At 34.7% G+C, this 18,831-nt stretch overlaps 1 protein-coding gene across 9 annotated transcripts in view; it reads left to right on the forward strand.

Moving 5' to 3' along the window:
• Nucleotides 1–18,831, forward strand: part of PPP1R12A (protein phosphatase 1 regulatory subunit 12A) — a 145,158-nt gene that overhangs the window by 103,734 nt on the left and 22,593 nt on the right. For 5 of the 9 annotated variants that reach the window (XM_035002073.1, XM_035002075.1, XM_035002076.1 and 2 more), the window contains exons 11-18: nucleotides 610–704; nucleotides 1,145–1,249; nucleotides 2,146–2,313; nucleotides 2,706–2,882; nucleotides 7,499–7,589; nucleotides 8,843–9,043; nucleotides 9,287–9,455; nucleotides 11,727–11,848. In XM_035002073.1, the coding sequence (XP_034857964.1) occupies nucleotides 610–704; nucleotides 1,145–1,249; nucleotides 2,146–2,313; nucleotides 2,706–2,882; nucleotides 7,499–7,589; nucleotides 8,843–9,043; nucleotides 9,287–9,455; nucleotides 11,727–11,848 (1,128 nt within the window). The remainder of the gene's footprint in view (nucleotides 1–609; nucleotides 705–1,144; nucleotides 1,250–2,145; nucleotides 2,314–2,705; nucleotides 2,883–7,498; nucleotides 7,590–8,842; nucleotides 9,044–9,286; nucleotides 9,456–11,726; nucleotides 11,849–18,831) is intronic. The other 4 variants (XM_035002081.1, XM_035002078.1, XM_035002077.1 and 1 more) reach the window with 2 other exon arrangements.

Consider the following 18,831-nt stretch of genomic DNA (forward strand, 5'->3'; position numbering starts at 1 on the left):
GAATTCAGAAATGGAATTTCTCATCAAGTAATTTTAATGTTTTTTTGTTTTGTATAAATTGACTGCCCAATTATTTTCCAAGTACTTGATGCCAGTATAGTGGGAACGTATCAGATGGCCTTGCTACTATAGTTTCAACCAGATTTGGATAAATATAATTTTCGTAATTTTCTGAATATTTTAATGTTATATCAAAGTAGTAAATAATAATTGGGACTTACCAGTCAACCATATTTGAGCCTTATTTCCCTGGAAAAAGAAGAATATTTTACTTTATTATACTGCATTACCTTATATAATCTGTTATAGAAATTTAGAAAAAGTCATTAAAATGTGAAGGGTTTTTTTTTCCTTATACTAAAATATTGTCTAATTCTAGATTAAAGGAGAAAGAAAGGAAAATTGGTTTAAACACTTTGTTCTTTAGTGTTTATAGTACTATAGATAGACATTAATTTTAGAGTATAGCTAGGAACTTTGGAAGAATACTGTCAACTGTGATGGCTGTATAATTGTACCTTGTTGAATACTTTTTCCTTAATACTTCTAGCAGCTCCTATAATCATCACACAGATTTATTTTTACTCATTTTTTTTTCCTGTTGTGTAGGAGAAAGATAGTAAAGGAACTAGGCTTGCATATGTTGCACCTACAATACCAAGACGACTAGCCAGTACATCTGACATTGAAGAGAAGGAAAACAGGTGGATTCATTGTGATTTGCTCTATGTTTTTACTATGAAATCTTTATTGGGGTGCCTGGGTGACTCATTCGGTTAAGCGTCCAACTCTTGATTTCAGCTCACGTCATGATCTCAGGGTCGTGAGATTGAGCCCCGTGTCGGGCTCTGTGCTGGGCATGGAGCCTTCCTGGGATTCTCGCTCTGCCCTATCCCCTCCCCATATTTTGTGATCATAAGTAAAACTTCAGTAAATGTCTTAATTTCCTTCCCCCTATAATTAGGATTATACCCTAGGGATAGAATCTTAGAACTGGAATTACTTTCACTTCTTAATAATGTGCCAGAGTGTTTTCCCAAGGGATTTTACTAGTTTCTGCTTCTACTAATGTTTATTAATATACAGCTTTCTTAACCCTATTTTAAAATTATATACCAGAATTTGAAGGATGTTCTTTTCACAGAGATTCTTCAAGTTTGCGAACAAGTAGTTCTTACACAAGAAGAAAATGGGAAGATGATCTCAAAAAGAACAGCACAATTAATGAAGGATCAACTTATCATAAAAGGTAATATAATTCTTGAATAACTTTCATGTCTTTTATAAAAATATGAGGTAATTTGTTTGGAGTCCTCAGTTTAATATCATTAAGAAAATAATGCGTTTTTATAAATATGTCTTTTGTTGTTTAAATAAAACATCGTTTAAAGACCCAGAATATATATTTAAAGATGGGTGAAAATTTGCTTCCACTTATGCCTTCCTATTATATATATATGTTTCATTAGATTTGATTTATTAGGAAGTATCTTTTAGATTGTAGCATATTTAAAAGGAACTCCTTATATAATTAACTAGAGCAGTTGAAATAGATCAGTGTCTTCATTGATCTGGTCATTATTTACTGACCTAGAAGTTTCTACGTTTCTTAGAACTCAGAGATATGGAAATGTCCGTAATAAAATCACATTGGAGAGGAGAGGGGAAAAAACCTTTAAATATTTTCTCTGCTAAAAGCAGCCAAAAAGAAGAGTAAAAGATGAGCAAGTATAATATAGGCATGGGTCATTCCTAAGGATGTGACTCATTGCTGAAACACTTTTCTTCAAAAAGGTCCATCTTCACTTTCCCTGAGTAAAACTAAACGTAAGTGTTTTTCTCAGACCCAGTCTGGCATGACCATATGGTCTGGAACATTCCAGGAATGAAAAATACCAGATCAGATCATCTTTGAGTCCTACTGAGGGAGGGGGGAGGCAGTAAAATGATACACTACTAAATTAGTGAAATCATCCAGACTCCTAGCAAGTTGTAGATGCAACTCTTGGTGCTGGAGCCGGTGGTGTATTTAGGAACACCGTTTTTTAGATTCTTCCTAGCCTTGTGAATCTGTGTAATATATAGACATTAACTATAGAATACACATACAAACACATCCTATATAGATATGACTCTTTCCTTCAGTTGCTCCTTTGGTAGAAGACCAGATGATTTGATTAGTTCTAGTGTTCCAAGCACCACATCAACACCAACAGTTACCTCTGCAGCTGGGCTTCAGAAAAGCCTGCTTTCCGGCACAAGCACTACTACAAAGATTACAACGGGTTCTTCCTCAGCAGGCACACAAAGCAGGTGAGTCACAGATACATTTTGTGTTCAGGCCTACTGTGTGCTTATGTATGTGCATGCATTTTTGTTTAGAAGATTGTGGGGCTCTGGATTTTTTCATTTACCTCATTAAAATTATTTACAATCAAAAATTGGTTCCAAAAAGAGGCAATTATGCATGTCTGGGGAAAAAATTAAGTTCCCGAATTATTAACTTTCTTTGAATCAGGCTGCTTAAAATGTAAATTTCTCCTTTGACAGTTCTGGGTGAGCTTTTTGGTTCATAGTTGAAAGATGTCTTGCCTTGTGTTTTAAAAAAATCCATCCCTGTTGTCACGTTTCAGCTGCTAGAAAGTGCTTTCATTGTTTAGCTGTTTTCCTTTTCTCTTTTTGTGTTGCTGCTTATGATGCGATAGTACCTCAAATCGTTTGTGGGCTGAGGATAGTACTGAAAAAGAAAAGGACAGTGTTCCTACGGCATTGACCATCCCTGTTGCTCCAACTGTTGTAAATGCTGCAGCCTCAACCACAACCCTGACTACAACTACTGCTGGCACTGTCTCCTCCACATCAGAGGTCAGGGAGAGACGCAGGTGTGTAAAGGTCCTCACAGGACTGCTGCTCGGTCTTGCCCACTGATGAAAGTTGTCTGTTTTGCTTTTTAATCTTGTCCAGTTGGTGACCATCTCTTGAGTAGGTTAATAAATGAAATAACCTGTATCAGCTCAGAACTGTGTAGATTGATATAATGGGCAATTATTAGCATTTCGGCTTGGTGACTCCCTCGGACAGAATTGATGTTTTCATTTCAAGGCAGTAGCCAGACACTTGTCTTCTTAGCCATCTTCATTTTTTTTAATGGTTGTTTTAATTCAGGACATTTTTGTGATGGAAGATCTGTCTGAACACACCCAGTCAGACTCATGGAAGACTAGATCTGACAAAAACATACTTTTCATTTTTCTCTATGTTTCCCCCATTATTAAAAAAATTTGATGGATGTTAACTGTTTTTGTTTTGTTATTTTTGAGATTTTCATTTTAAGAGTCTCTTAAAGATTTCTTAGGCATACATGTAAGCCAGATAATTTGTAAGTACATTGAGTACATTCACTTAGTTTTAATCCTAGCACATAAAAGGCACTTATTAAATTTCTTAAAGGGTTTATGAATTTATTTTGTGTGCTTAAATGTTATTAAGAGCATTGCTTTACTTCTTCCTGCTGCTCATAATTGGTATGGAATCACAGATGTGGAAAGGAACTTACCTGTAGTATCTTTGCTTTACAGAAGGAAACTAAGACCCAGAGATATTAAGTGACTTTTCTACTTTTATATAATTCTTAATTTAAAAATAACAACCTTTCAGTTGCTTAGAAAATAATAAGCAGTCTGTGACTACTAAGGACTAAAATTATGCACCCTATATAATTACAAGAAAGAGATCAGTATGACAGTATGATATAGTAATGATTAAGGCAGTGGATTTTGACTGATATATTCTGCTTTTTGATGGTCAGCTCTTTTTTTTTTAAGATTTTATTTATTTATTTTTGCAAGAGAGAGAGCGTGAGCACGAGCAGGGGGAGGGACAGAGGGAGAAGCAGATTCCCTGCTAAGCAGGGAGCCCGATGTGGGACTCAATCCCAGGACCCTGGGATCATGACCTGAGCCAAAGGCAGATGCCCAACCAACTGAGCCACCCAGGTGCCTTAGTCCGCTCTTTTTAATTAAAAACACATAAAATATATGAATTAATTTTCTTCTCTACATTTTATTCATAGAGGTCTGCTCTGTACAGGAACCCCAGGAGAGGAGAAAGGAACTGAATACTAGATGGGGTCTCTTAAAGTAATAGGAAATACATTGTGTATTACAAATTGATAGGCTAGATTTTTATGCTAATTTGGAGGAAATGTATGGAAAATTTAAATGAACAGATATTGAAGTCTTCCATTTAGTAATTTTTATCCCCTTAACCTATCTATATGTTAAACAAGATATGATAAATACATTTAACTTTTATGGTAACTTGAAACTGTAGAAAAAGAATCGAGGCTCTTTTGAAGAGAGTGTGATGGTTGATTAGTTCTGTTTGCCTTGGAGATTAAAAGGGCAAATGGCAATGCAGATTTCCCTGCTTTAAACTAAATATGGGAATTTTGACCATTACATAGGGGAGTCAGATTCAGAAGTCCATGTTCATTCTTACTTTCAGAGAAGCTCTTGAAATACTGAAATGATAACGTGCAGCCATCTAAGCTGCTATAAAGTTTTTCTGTTTAACCAGATTCGCTATTACATTGAGGTTTCATCTCCTTTTATTTTTTTTCTTCCCCTCATCTGGGAGAAGTCCAAAAAGCAATAAATTGCATAGAGGCAGTAGATGCATAAATAAGTATTAAATGAATGGCTAAAAAAAATAGCCATTGGGACATACTTTTCAAGCTGATGTTTCAAAGAGCAGTTTCCACGTGTAGCAGGTGTACCACAAAAGAAAAGTATTTTCTACTTAAATAATCGTGGGAAATGCGTAGTTAAACAAGATTAAGCAGGGTTCTTCCTTCGGTTCTTCTCAGAGCCTTTAACATGTTGTGATTTTCCTAGAGAAGGTTAAAATGGATAGCATTTTCCAAATACATATAACCAACTTCTGCCACAAAGAAGCTCCTCACTATATTCCAGAATTAATTTTCTTAAACTGAAACTATAATAACAAGTTTATTGTTATTCTCTTTCACCTTTTAAATTACTTGTCCCAGAAAAATCACTGGAGTTGTTATAAAAATAGGAAGTATCTGTTATATCTGTTTTAGTATCTGTTATATCTAAATAAAAAGCTTAAATCTCACAAGAGTTGATACATAGACAAAATGAAAATTATAAAACAGTGGGAGAAAGAGAAGTATCAAGCTTAGTGCAGCTTGAGCATCATGGACCATCAAGAGGGCAGGTATCCTACAAATCTGCTCATCTCTTTGGATCTGTCCATTGATACAGATGAAGCCATGTGTTGCTGAATCTCTAAAAGAAAGTCAAACTAAAGAAATGTTGATAACTAAAATGTTTTGTTTAGTGAATTTCTTCCTTGCCCTATACGTTTAGGAGGACAAATTAAAAGTAACAGAAAACAGGGGCTCGTGGGTGGTTCAGTTGGTTAAGCGTCTGCCTTTGGCGCTCAGATCATGATCCCAGGGTCCTGGGATCAAGCCCCGTATCAGCCTCCCTGCTCAGTGGGGACCCTGCTTTTCCGTCTGCCTGCCGTTGACCCTGCTGTGCTTGCACACTCTCGCTCTCAAATAAATAAAAATCTTTAAAAAAAAAATAAAAGCAGAAAACAAATAATTAGACATTTAATTTTTTAAATTAAAATTTTAGGTTATAAACTTAAATCTGTACCAGTATTCTAGTAGAAACCAAATTTAGTAAGATACTAATACTAATACGTGAGGTGTGCCTGATTTATGAGATGAATACAGTGCTACTATAATAGCAACAAGACATAATCTTTCAAGATCCTCTAGAAACCTAGAGCTGAAAATTAGATAGAGAACATATGGATAAAGAGAAAAAAAATCAATTATATCATTATGAAATAGTTCTATAAGTTATTCATCCAAGTAGAGAGATCAGATGATACTTTCTCAGACCATCAGATGATAAAAACAACTTAAGTAAAAAAAAAAGTAGGGAGAGGATTTTCATCTTTCTCTAAATTTGTTGGATGTCTCAATCAAAAACATCCTCTAGAGAAGTTCTTGACTTACCTTGCTTAAAGTTTATCTGTAAAGTAGAAGCAACACAGAAAACCAGTCTTCTAGAACTAACTTTAACCAATAAGTAAGAGTTAACTGATGGAATTGAGACAAGTAGATTTTGGATGATCAGGTGAATCCTAGGAATAATGCATCATGTATTCTAGTTTTAAAGAGACAGATTTCTAAAAACTGAAGAGTGTGAAGGAAGAGAATGATAAATCAAAAGGAATGGGGCTCTCCAAAAGAATTCTGAAAAAACTGTAAATTATTCTAAGGAGCTTGAGATATGTTATACTCTCTGAACATAGAGCTTTAAAGGGTGCATAGAAAAAATAAAAGATAAGGCATAAAACCAAGAATAAATTCCAAAGTTTGCTATGGATATATGAATAGTTTTAGGGAGTTTAAAGAGAACGAATTACCAATTGGAAAGCATACTAAAGCTGAAAAGCCTTTTTAAAAAGTCGCATTTGGAGGGAAGGGGCAGGATGGTATAAACTAGATAAATTTGATAGACAGCATAGAAAATAGGGATACTCTACTTCTGAGTGTTCTCTGAGAAATGTGAGTTAGATGGTAATATAACTACATAAAGTATTAACAATTGAACATCCCAGGTAATATTGATCATTGGAAGGAAGTTTTTTTGTTGTGTTGCAGGGCTCTCTGTCTTATCTTTGCTTATTCAACCCTTTAATTAATTAAATACTAATCTCTTGACTAGATTGCTTGCTTTTGAAATGGTGCATATCCTGTGACAGGATGGAACATAGGCTTAGATGTGCAAGATGAAATGTAGTGAAGCTAAATGTTAAGTCCTCTTTATATCAGAAAATCAGTAACCAGAAATAAGATGCTGGTTTTAAAGCAGTTTATGTATAAAAGCACTTGACTTTTTAGAGAACTCAAAGTGTGAACGAGAGTATATCTGCCAAAAACATCATTAATAAATGCACAATGGCAGAATTCAGGGAGTGTTGCTTGCTGACTAGTCATCCCATATGTTGAATGTTGCCTTCAGTCCTAACCATTCTACCGTAAAAAGACATTGACAGTCTAGAGTTTAGCCAGATAACTTCACCTTTCGTCTAGCATGGTATTGTGGGGAACCAAAAAAGGGGCTAAGAGGACTGATGTCGCATGTCTTTAAAAAAAAAAACAAACAAAAAACAAAAACTAATGATGTATGGTGATTAACATAACAATAAAAAATTAAAAACAAAAAACAAACCTGTAGTTAGGAAGAACTTGAAAAATATAAGTTAGTATGATTATTTCCAATCTAAAGATTTATCAGATTGTATTGCTGAATTTTCAGGGTGGATGTAACCATTTTTGAAGACTTCTTAAAACCCGTTAAAATGCTTAACTTTGTAATCATTCACACATTCATATGTAATTATATTCACAGATATTATATCTCCAACTAACAATTTTTACTTATTACTATAGATCATACCTCACTCCTGTTAGAGATGAAGAGTCTGAATCCCAAAGAAAAGCAAGATCTAGACAAGCAAGACAGTCTAGAAGATCAACACAGGTATATTTAATGTGTATAATATATAAAACTTCAAAACAAATTACCTCTCTCTTTTTCACTTCTCTCTGAAAATATTGATGTCATTGGTGGCGCCTAGCTGGCTCAGTCGGATATCTGGGGTCATGAGGTCGAGCCCCACATTGGGTATAGGGATTATTTAAATAAATTTTTAAAAACTTTAAAAAAATTTTAAAAAGGAAATATCAGTGTCAGTATATAATGTGGGTAAATCTCAAAAATAAAGATTGCGTTAGTAATCCTGCCCTAGCCTTTGTATATGGTCACATTGTTAATATTATATTTATTTATAATTAATATTATATTATATTTTAATTATATTATATATATAATATAATAATTAATATTATATTATATTTAATCCAATTAGCCATATGCCTTTGTATGTCTTTGAATTTTTAGTCTTGTAGGTATAACTTGTTGCTAAGATGGTATCTGGCACAGAGTATTCAATAAGTGTTAATCAATATGTCTGATAATTATTAAAGAATTCTATGAATATTTGGAGTTATGGGGAATAGGTCTGTTATGTTAGATATTACAGACAGCTAATGTGCAAGTATGAGGAAAATGTCACTCAGTCTAGTTATCATCTCCCTAACCTTCTTGCCATTCTAAGTATATCTAATATATCACTATCCTTCTATCCTTTGTCTGTCCTTTCCTACAGTTGAGGAGCTTCAAAGTCCAGATTCAACTTCTTGATCCTTACTCTTACTCACATTTCAAGCTGAACTGTTTGCTAAGATCTTAACATACTATTTCTGTCTTTGTACCTTTACTTCTTGAAATCTAACCTGTTCTTCAAGGCTTATCCTTCAGAAATTATTTTTTTACTGAAATTTTCTCTGTAAATATATACATAAAAACAAATACATATAAATTTAGCATATAAACAATATTTATATCAGTTTTTCCTTCTTTCTCTGAACTTCTTAGGAATTCATGTGTTATTTCTGTCATCTCCCTGTTTTTGTTAATTTCTTGAATATAGAGACTATTTATTACACATATTTTATATCTTTCCCAATACCTATTATTGTGCTTGCTCATGATGATTCTTCATAGAATGAATGTGACTTGCCAAGTAGAAATTCTATTTCAATTTCCAAACCAATTCCAAACATGTGTATTTGACTTTAATACATTCATATTAAATTTGTCTACTTATAAAATACTCCTTTGAAACAAGCTATAATGCCTCTCATTATTAAATTTACCTTTTTTGTGTACAGGGAGTAACATTGACTGATCTTCAGGAAGCTGAAAAAACAATAGGAAGAAGTCGTTCTACCCGAACCAGAGAACAAGAAAATGAAGAAAAAGAAAAAGAGGAAAAAGAAAAACAGGATAAAGAGAAGCAAGAAGAAAAGAAGGAGTCAGAAACATCAAGAGAAGATGAATATAAACAAAAGTACTCTAGAACATATGATGAGGTAATAGTATACCAACAACACAACAACACAGCTAGGTCAAATGGTATGAATAGTTCTTGTGACTCAAAATACAAGAGATTTATATACTAACAACCATATACAAAATACTCAAAAGGATTTTAACTAGAAATCTGAATTATTTTGAGATGATTAGAACATTATTTTTCCTTTAAAATGAATTTAAGTGTTTATATGTTTTTAACTTTAGTATTTTAGATGGGTATTAATTTTAATATTTCACAGACTTACCAACGTTACAGACCGGTATCGACTTCAAGTTCAACCACTCCATCCTCTTCAGTTTCTACCATGAGCAGTTCACTTTATGCTTCAAGTCAACTAAACAGGCCAAATAGTCTTGTAGGTATAACTTCTGCTTACTCCAGAGGATTAACAAAAGAAAATGAAAGAGGTAAGAAGACCAAATTTTGAAAACACTTTGTTTCCTACAAATAATCCTTTGAATCTTTTTTTTTTTTTTTGTGGTTCAACAGAAAAGGAAACAGCATTCTAAACTGGGAATCATTCTGCCATTCTTTCAGAAAGAATATGATGGATGAGAATCAGAAAAGTAGAAAATAAAAATAGAAATTATGTAGTCTGGCATTGATACATATATCTTTATACCAAGACTTCACAAAAATTTTTATGTCCACCAGCATAGGAAAGAAGTCAATATAGAAGAACTGATGGGAGACTATTTCTAGGAACAGTATATTAGTGCCTTAAGTTATTTCTTACCTATTGTGTGGATCATAGTTCTTAAATTTTTTGTGTGTGAAATTGTTTTAAACTAAAATCACCTACACATGTAATGTCCTTGCTAAAACAAAATTGTTTTTATGCTTGCTTCTTGAGAAATTTCTTCTTCAGCTATATGTGGGCATATTGATGATCACTATTAACATTTCCTATTATTTCATATAGACTTCCTATTTAAATTTTAATAATTCCTATTTTAAATCGGAGGTGGGTACTACATAAAATCATTTCTGTATGTAGACATTTTATATTTTAAAAAGAAAATCTCATAGTATTAGTCATGACAGGAACAATCATCATATAGGATAAACTTCAGAAAATTTTTTCTTAATTTTCAGCTGACTTTTTTTTTGGTTAGAAATATTTCAGTTTTGTTTTTTTTTTTTTAAGATTTATTTATTTGAGAGAGAGAGAGAGCATGCATACGTGAGTTGTGGGAGAAGCAGAGGGAGAGGGAAAGAGAGAATCACAAGCAGCAGACTCAGCTGAGCACGAAGCCCCATGCAGGGCTCGATCCCACGACCCTGAGATCATCACCTGAGTCAAAATTAAGAGTTGAAATCAAGAGTCGGAGGCTTAACTGACTGAGCCCTCCCAGGCACCCTTCAGTTCTTTAAACCACTGAGTGTGAGGCCCACATAATGTTTGTAAAAATTTTGAGCCAATGAAAGTTTAGATTTTCATCTTCTATTGAAAAATTGGAAGATTTAACAACAGTGGGTCTAAAAAAATCTCACATATCAACAACTGGCTAGAGCCAAATAGCAGCCCCGCATTACTTGGAATAGTGCCCTCCTGACCAGTTTTATCCATTTATGTTATCTGGATGGCCACTGTAGACATTGGAGTTTGAGATTGTTGCTCTAAACCAATTCCAAAAACAAGTCTAAAAAATCCTCTTAATACTATAATTTTGGAATTTCTTTTGCTGTAACTCTTTGCTAATGACACGGAGACTTTTGAAAAATAATTTTTAACATTACTTTGTTCCACATAGATGTCTGCTTTTTAAAACAGATTTAAAGGCCCTAATACCTTTTTAGTATGTAAGTCTGAAGCTATTTTAACTGTCCTAGGAAGGAAACAAATTTTGAGACTATATTTTTTTATGTTGATTTGTTTTTAATAAAATATAAATTATTTTTTTTCCAGAAAAAAAGTGTTTGTTCATAGATGCTATTTAATAGAAATGGAATGAATACTGTATTTATTATTTTTTATATGTATTTATTATTTATTCTACTACTGAATGAGGACTGGGAATAGTAGAAACAAACTGATAAATTTGTTGGATGCCTGCTAGTTCTTCCATCATTAAGAACTGGTTTCCGGGTGCCTGGGTGGCTCAGTTGGTTAGGCGACTGCCTTCGGCTCAGGTCATGATTTTGGAGTCCCGGGATGGAGTCCCATATCAGGCTCCTTGCTCAGCAGGGGGTCTGCTTCTCCCTCTGACCCTCCCCCCTCTCATGTGCTCTCTCTCTCTCATTCTCTCTCTCAAATAAATAAATAAAATCTTTAAAAAAAAAAAAAAAAGAACTGGTTTCCTTGAAGTGTTAACTTCGGGTTTAGTAAGTATCTCCCTATCAGACATTAATAACAAGCCCTATTCTTTTCATAGGATTCAATTATTTTCTATCCAGCAAATAGTAAGTGTGTCTTTTGGCAAAAGTTTTGTATTAGGCACTAGAAAAATGAAATAATTAAAATTCTTGTCTTGATCAAGAACCTATCCAGTGGGAGATACAAATACATGTTTAAGCCAGGTGTTTTATAGGAGCACTGAGAGGGACAAAAAATAATTCTGATTGGAGAATTTTAGAAGACTTCATGAGGAGATTGACTTTGAATTGTTATTATATTTTTCTTATAAAATACTGTCAAGATACATTACTACCATGTGTTTCATTGTAATCCTTAACAGAGGGAGAAAAGAGAGAAGAGGAAAAAGAAGGAGAAGATAAATCACAACCTAAATCAATCCGAGAACGGCGGCGACCAAGAGAGAAAAGGAGATCTACAGGAGTTTCATTTTGGACACAAGATGTGAGAACCTATTAACATATAACTACTTGATAGTATACTTAATTTTTCCAGAAGTACGTGCTAATAATTTCTTATATACCTCAGATTACATATTCTTTAGGTCATCACTATGTGTTTTGAGTCAAGTTATTAAATCAGAAAAGTTTTTCTTTATAAGGATAGTTAATGAGTACTTAGATTTTTGGTATTACTGAAAAGCAAGAGTTCTGTCCCAATTTTGGAATAAAAATAATAGCTAATAACTACAGCTCAGGAAATATATGTATATATATATATATATAATACAGAAATAAATATATATATATAAAATATAGAATTATACAGTGGCTAAACTGTTTTACCTTGGAGATTCTTCGAAAGAAAGATGCTTTACATATTTTATTATTATTATATATTAGTTTCAAGTATACAATATAGTAATTCAACAATTACATACGAAATGCCCACTACAATAAGTGTAGTAACCATCTCTCATTTTACAGTTATTACAGTATTATTGACTATATTCCCTATGCTGTACTTTTCATCGCCTTATTTTATAAATGGAAGTTTGAACCTCTTAATCCCCTTCATCTTTTTAACCTGTCTTCCCATCCCTTCTTGAAACAGTTTGTTCTCTGTATTTATGAATCTGTTTGTTTGTTTGTAATTTTTTGGACTTTTATTAGAGTCCACATAAAGTAAAATCATGTGGTATTTGTTTTTCTCTGTTTGACTTATTTCACTTAACATAATACTCTCTAGGTCTATCCATGTTGTTGTGAATGGCAAGATTTTGTTTTTTATGGCTGAGTAATATTCCATTGTATGTATTTCCACATCTTCTTTATTTAATCTGTCGATGGATCCTTAAGTTGTTTCCTTGTCTTGGCTATTGTAAATAATGCTGCAGTGAACATGGGGATAAATCTGTCTTTAAGGATTAGTGTTTTAGTTTTCTTCAGGTAAATTACCCAGTAGGGGGATTACTGGATAATATGGTATTTCTTTTTAATTTTTTGAGGAAGCTCAATACTGTTTTCCATAGTGGCTGCACGTATTTGCATTCCCACCAACAGTGCATCCTCGCCAACATTTCTTACTTCTTATCTTTTTGATGCTAACCATTCTGACAGGTGCAAGATAATATCTCGTTGTGGGGTGGTTTTTTTTTTGCATTTCCCTGATGATTAGTGCTGTCGAGCACCTTTTCATACATCTGTTAGCCATCTGTGTCTTTTTGGAAAAATGTCTTTTTGATTCTCTTCTATTTTTTAATCGGACTTTTTTTGCGGGGCAGGTGTTGAGTTGTATGCGGTTTTTATATTTTTTTAATATTAACCCCTTACCAGATAATATTATTTGCAAGTATCTTCTTCCATTCAGTGGGTTAGCCTTTTCATTCAGATGATGGTTTCCTTCATTGTACAAAATCTTTCTAGTTTGATAAGTCCCAATTGTTTATTTTTGCTGATGTTTCCCTTGCCTGAGGGGACAGATCCAAAAATAAACTGCTTAGGGCTGATATCCAAGAATTTACTGCCTGTGTTAAATGGTCTTTAATCCAGTCTGAGTTTATTTTTGTGAATGGTATAAAAATGGCCCAGTTTCATTCTTTTTCATGTAGCTGAGTGGTTTTCCAGCACCATTTTTTTAAGAGACTTTTTCCTTATTATATATTCTTTTGCTCTGTCGAAGATTAACCATATAAGCAGGGGTTTATTTTTGGTTTCTCTATTCTGCTCTATTGATCTGTGTGTCTGTTTTTGTGACGGTACCATAGTGTTTTGATTACTATCACTTTGTAGTATACTTTGACATCTTGGATTGTGATACCTCTGGTTTTGTTAAGATTCTTTCTCAAGATTGCCTTGGCTTTTCAGGGTTATTTGTGGTCCCATATAAATTTTAGGATTATTCTAATTCTGTGAAAAATACTATTGCTTTTTGATAGAGATTGTATGAATTTGTAGATTGCCTTGAGTAGTGTGTACATTTTGACAGTATTTTTCTAGTCCATGAGCATTGTGTATCTTTTCATTTGTGTCATCTGCAGTTTCTTTCATCAATATCTTATCATTTCAGAGTATAGGTCTTTCACCTTCTTGGTTATATTCATTCCTAGGTATTTTATTCTTTTTGATGCAGTTGTAAATGGGAATTTTTTTAATTTCTCTTTCAGCTAGTTTGTTATTAATGTGTAGAAATGCAACATATATTTTTGTGTATTGATTTTGTATCCTGCAACTTACTGAATTCATTTATTAGTTCTAATAGCTTTCAGTGGAATCTTCAAGGTTTTCTCTCTGTGGTTTGTCATCTGCAAATAGTGACAGTTTTACTTATTCCTTACTAATTTGGATTACTTTTATTTCTTTTTCTTGTCTGATTACTGTGGGTGGGACTTCTACTATGTTGAGTGGTGAGAGGGCATATCCTTGTCCTGTTTCTGATCTCAAAGGAAAAGCTTTCAGCTTTTCACAGTGGACTGTGTTAGCTATGGATGGGTTCATCATCTGTGGCCTTCTTTATGTTGACATATGTTTCCTTTAAAATTTTATTTTGAAAATTTTTATCTTGAAAGGATATTGAATTCTGTCAAATACTTTTTCTAGATCGAGACAGTCATATTATTTTTATTGTTCATTTTGTTAATGTGTTATATCATATTGATTGATTTATGGATATTGTACCTTTGCATTCCTGAGATAAGTCTCATGCGATCATGGTGAATAATCCTTTTAATATATTGTTGTATTTGGTTAATATTTCATTGAGGATTTTTGCATGTATGTTCATCAGTGATCTTGATCTATAATTTTCTTTTGTGTCTTTGTCTGATTTTGGTATCAGGGTAATGCTGGCCTTATAGAATGAATTTGGAAGCATTCCTTCCTCTTCTGTTTTTTGGAAAATTTGAGAAAGATAGGTATTAGTTCTGTAAATATTTGGTAGAACTCACTTGTAAAGCCATCTGATTCTGGACTTCACTCTTTGCTGGGCATTTTTTGAATACTGATTCAATTTCATTACTAGTAATCAGTCTGTTCAGATTTTGTTTTCTCCCTGATTTAATCTTAGAAGATTATATGTTTCTAGAAATTTATCCATTTTTTCTAATTTGTTGGCATGTCATTGTTTTTTATAGTCTCTTATAATTCTTTGTACTCCTGTGGTGTCCATTGTAACTTCTTTCATTTTTTATTTTATTTATTTCAGTTCTCTTTTTTTCTTGGGGAAGCTGGCTAAAGGTTTGTCAATTTTGTTTCTTCTTTCAAAGAACCAGCTCTTAGTTTCATTGATCTTTTTTATTGCTTTTTAGTCTATATTTCATTTATTTCTGCTCTGATCTTTATTATTTCCTTTTTCCTGCTAACTTTGGGCTTTGTTATTTTTCTAATTCCTTTAGGTATAAGGTTAGATTGTTTGAGATTTTTCTTGTTTCTTGAGGTAAGCCTGTATCGCTATAAACTTCCCTTTTAAGACCATATGTATAATTGATTTTGTTTTTTAACAAATACTTTTGTTTTTTAACCTTCATATACTAGCCAGTGAAATTTTTTCCTTTTATAATTTTCTTATTTCTAGTTATGGCCTTCTCTTCCACTTATAGAAGTCTCTAACATTTCTTGTAAGGCTGGTTTAGTGGTGATGAAGTCCTTTAACTTTTTTATCTGGGAAACTCTTTCTCTCTCCTTCAATTCTTAATGATAACCTTTCTAAGTAATCTTGGTTGTAGTTTTTTTCCAGAAGATTGTAGGTTTTTTCCATGACAGCCTTATGTCACACCACTCTCTTCTGGCCTGCAAAGTTTCTGCTGAAAAATAAGCTAAGCCTTGTAGGGTTTCCCTTGTACATAACTAGTTGATTTTAAGATTCTCTTTAATTTTTGACATTTTGATTAATATATATCTTGGTGTGGACCTCCTTGGATTCCTCTTGTTTGGGGATCTGTGCGCTTCCTGGATCTGGATGTCTGTTCCCTTCCCCAGGTTAGGGAAGTTTTCAGTTATTATTTCTTAAAATAAGTTCTCTGCCTCTCTCTCTCTTCTCCTTCTGGGACCCCTATAATGTTAATGTTAATATACTTGATGTTGTCCCAGAGGTCCCTTAACCTGTTCTCATTTTTTAGTTTTTTTTTCTTTTTGTTGTTCACCCTCGATGCTTTCCACTAACCCTGTCTTCCAGATTGCAGATTCATTGTTTTGCATTCTCTAATCTGCTGTTGACTCTAGTGTATCTTTCATTTCAGTTTCTGTATTCTTCGGCTCTGATTGGTTCTTCTGTTTTCTTTGTTGAAGTTCACCTTTAGTTCATCCATTCTTCTCTCAAGTCTGGTGAACATCTTTATGACCATGACTTTGAACCCTGTATCAGGTATATTGGTTATTTCCATTTTGTTCTTTTTCTGAGGTTTTGTCTTATTCTTTCATTTGGAACATAGTCCTCTGTTTCCTCATTTTTTCCTACTCTTTCTATTTTGTTTCTCTGTATTAAGTAGGTCAGCCATGTCTCCTGGTCTTGAAAGTAGTGGCCTTGTGTAGAAAGGGTTTTGTGGTGCCCTGTGACACAACCCTTCCCCCCACCCTATCAACAGAACCAGGCACTCCAGGGGTGTCCCCTGTGTGAGCTTTGTGTACCTTCCTCTTGTAACTAGGCCATGATCTGGGGGCACTGGTGGGTGGCTGGCCCTCAGCCCCACTGGCTGCAGTGACCAGCTGCGACTACTGCGGCTACACTGATGGGCAGTGCTGGCCCCCAGTGCAGCTGACTGAGAAGCCTGGCTGTAGCTGCTGTGGGTAGGCTAGTGAGTGGGACTACTCCCCAGGATAGGAGTAGCTTTGAAAGTGGTCCAGTCCCCACCAGGGCTGCCTGCTAGGTGTGATGGGGCAGTAATCATTGCCTGGGGCACCAGTTCTGACCAAGGCTGCCCGCCAGGTGTTACAAAGCAGGAGCCACTTTGAAGGGGTGCCTGCCAGTGTGAGTGGATTGCGCAGGGAGCATCCACAGGGAGAGCTGGGGTGGGGTGAGCAGTTCTAGGAAGGTAGATAGAGGGTGTCAGAACTGGCGCCTGTGTCTGGCCAACTAGGCAGAAGGGGGTTGGAAATGATGCTAGCTAGTACCTCCTTTCCCAGAGAAAGCTCCTACAGCACCTCAAGCACGTACCCTAAAATTAGTAAGTAAATCTTCATGTCTAACCCAGCTGCTTTTCAAACTACTGCTTCTGTGCAGGGTCCCGAACCAAATGACATAGTACAATGGCCCTTTGAAAGTGGAGTGTCCATTTCCTATAGCCTTCTGGCTCTTCCAGAGTTAAGCCCCACTGATTTTCAAAGTTCCTGGAGTTAAGCCTTGCTTATTTTCAAAGCAGAATGTTATGGAGATTCATCTTCCCCATGCAGGTCCCCAGGGTAGGGGTTGCCCAATGTGAGGCATGATTCCCCTTGCTCCTTGAGGAGGAGTTCTGTACCTGTGATATACCTCTCATTTGTGGGTTGCCATGTGGGAGGTTTGGTACCCAACTGCTTTTCTGCCCCTCCTATCCTTTCTCCATGGGGCTTCTGTATGTTTTTTAGCAATGGAAGATCTGTTCTGCTAATTTTCAGGTTGTTTTCAGAGTAAGTTACATTATATGTAGCTGTTGCCTCAGTGTGTCCATGGAAGGAGATGAACTCAGGATCCTCATACTTCACTATCTACCTAGAACTCCTTAAGATGCTCTACATTCCATTTTCATGAATGTGATTATATAATATACATAACCGATGTTTGATCGAAGCAGTGCTTTGGCTTGTCAAATTATAACAATTTAATCATACAAAATTTTATTTTTTTTCTTATCCCTGTTTGTATATATATCTGCCTAACATTGCTATTCATATACAGGAGAAAGAAAAACTATAGCATAGCACAGTTAACATGAAATTTATGCTGTTTCAATAGAACATAGAAATATAGAAGGACAAACATAATCTGTTTGAGTTTTTTCAGCCTCTTGGGTGTTTTTTTTTCCATTTTTCTTTTGATTTTTAATATAGAAGATTCAAACGTACAAAAGTAACAGAGAAGTATAATGACCCTGCTCCAGATATCCATTGTTTAAGCTAAATCCCTACCGTCTCCCCAACTCCCATATTATTTGAAGAAAATCTACAGAATATCATTTCATCTAAAAATTTTAGTATGTATTTTTAAGAGGAAAGGATTCCTTTTTAAAAATTACTAGAATTGGGGGGCACCTGGGTGGCTCAGTTGGTTAAGCGACTGCCTTCGGCTCAGGTCATGATCCTGGAGTCCCAGGATCGAGTCCCGCATCGGGCTCCCTGCTCGGCAGGGAGTCTGCTTCTCCCTCTGACCCTCCCCCCCCCTCATGTGCTCTCTGTCTCTCTCATTCTCTCTGTCTCAAATAAATAAATAAAACCTTAAAAAAAAAAAAATTACTAGAATTGGGGCGCCTGGGTGGCTCAGTCATTAAGCGTCTGCCTTCGGCTCAGGTCATGATCCCAGGGTCCTGGGATCGAGCCCCGCATCAGGCTCCCTGATCGGCGTGCTTCTCCCTCTCCTGCTCCCCCTCTTGTGTTCCCTCTCTCGCTGTCTCTCTCTCTGTCAAATAAATTTTAAAAATCTTAAAAAAAAAAAAAAATTACTAGAATTGTATTTTTTAAGTAATAAGTAGTCACAATATGTGTTACCATACAACAAATGATCACAATACCGTGATCACATTTACTGTTAACTAAGTTAACAGTAATCCTTCATATTTAATATCCAGTCAGTTTTAATGTCCATTTGATTCATATATGCGATAAGTGGTTTGTTGTACTTTTATACTTTGCTGGTTTGGTTGGAATGTAGTAGGGACTATGTGTTATGATTCATTATATCTTTAAAGCCTCTTTTAATCAGTTTCTCCCTCTCATTTTTTTCCTTACAATTATTTTTGAATGAACTGGGTTATCATACTCCAGAAGTGTTGTTTAACACATTCATGTGGTTTTTTATAT

This window comes from Mirounga leonina, unplaced genomic scaffold, assembly GCF_011800145.1.
Source record: "Mirounga leonina isolate KUSES-001 unplaced genomic scaffold, KU_Mleo_1.0 Mir_126, whole genome shotgun sequence".
In the NCBI taxonomy this organism is placed as follows: domain Eukaryota; kingdom Metazoa; phylum Chordata; class Mammalia; order Carnivora; family Phocidae; genus Mirounga; species Mirounga leonina.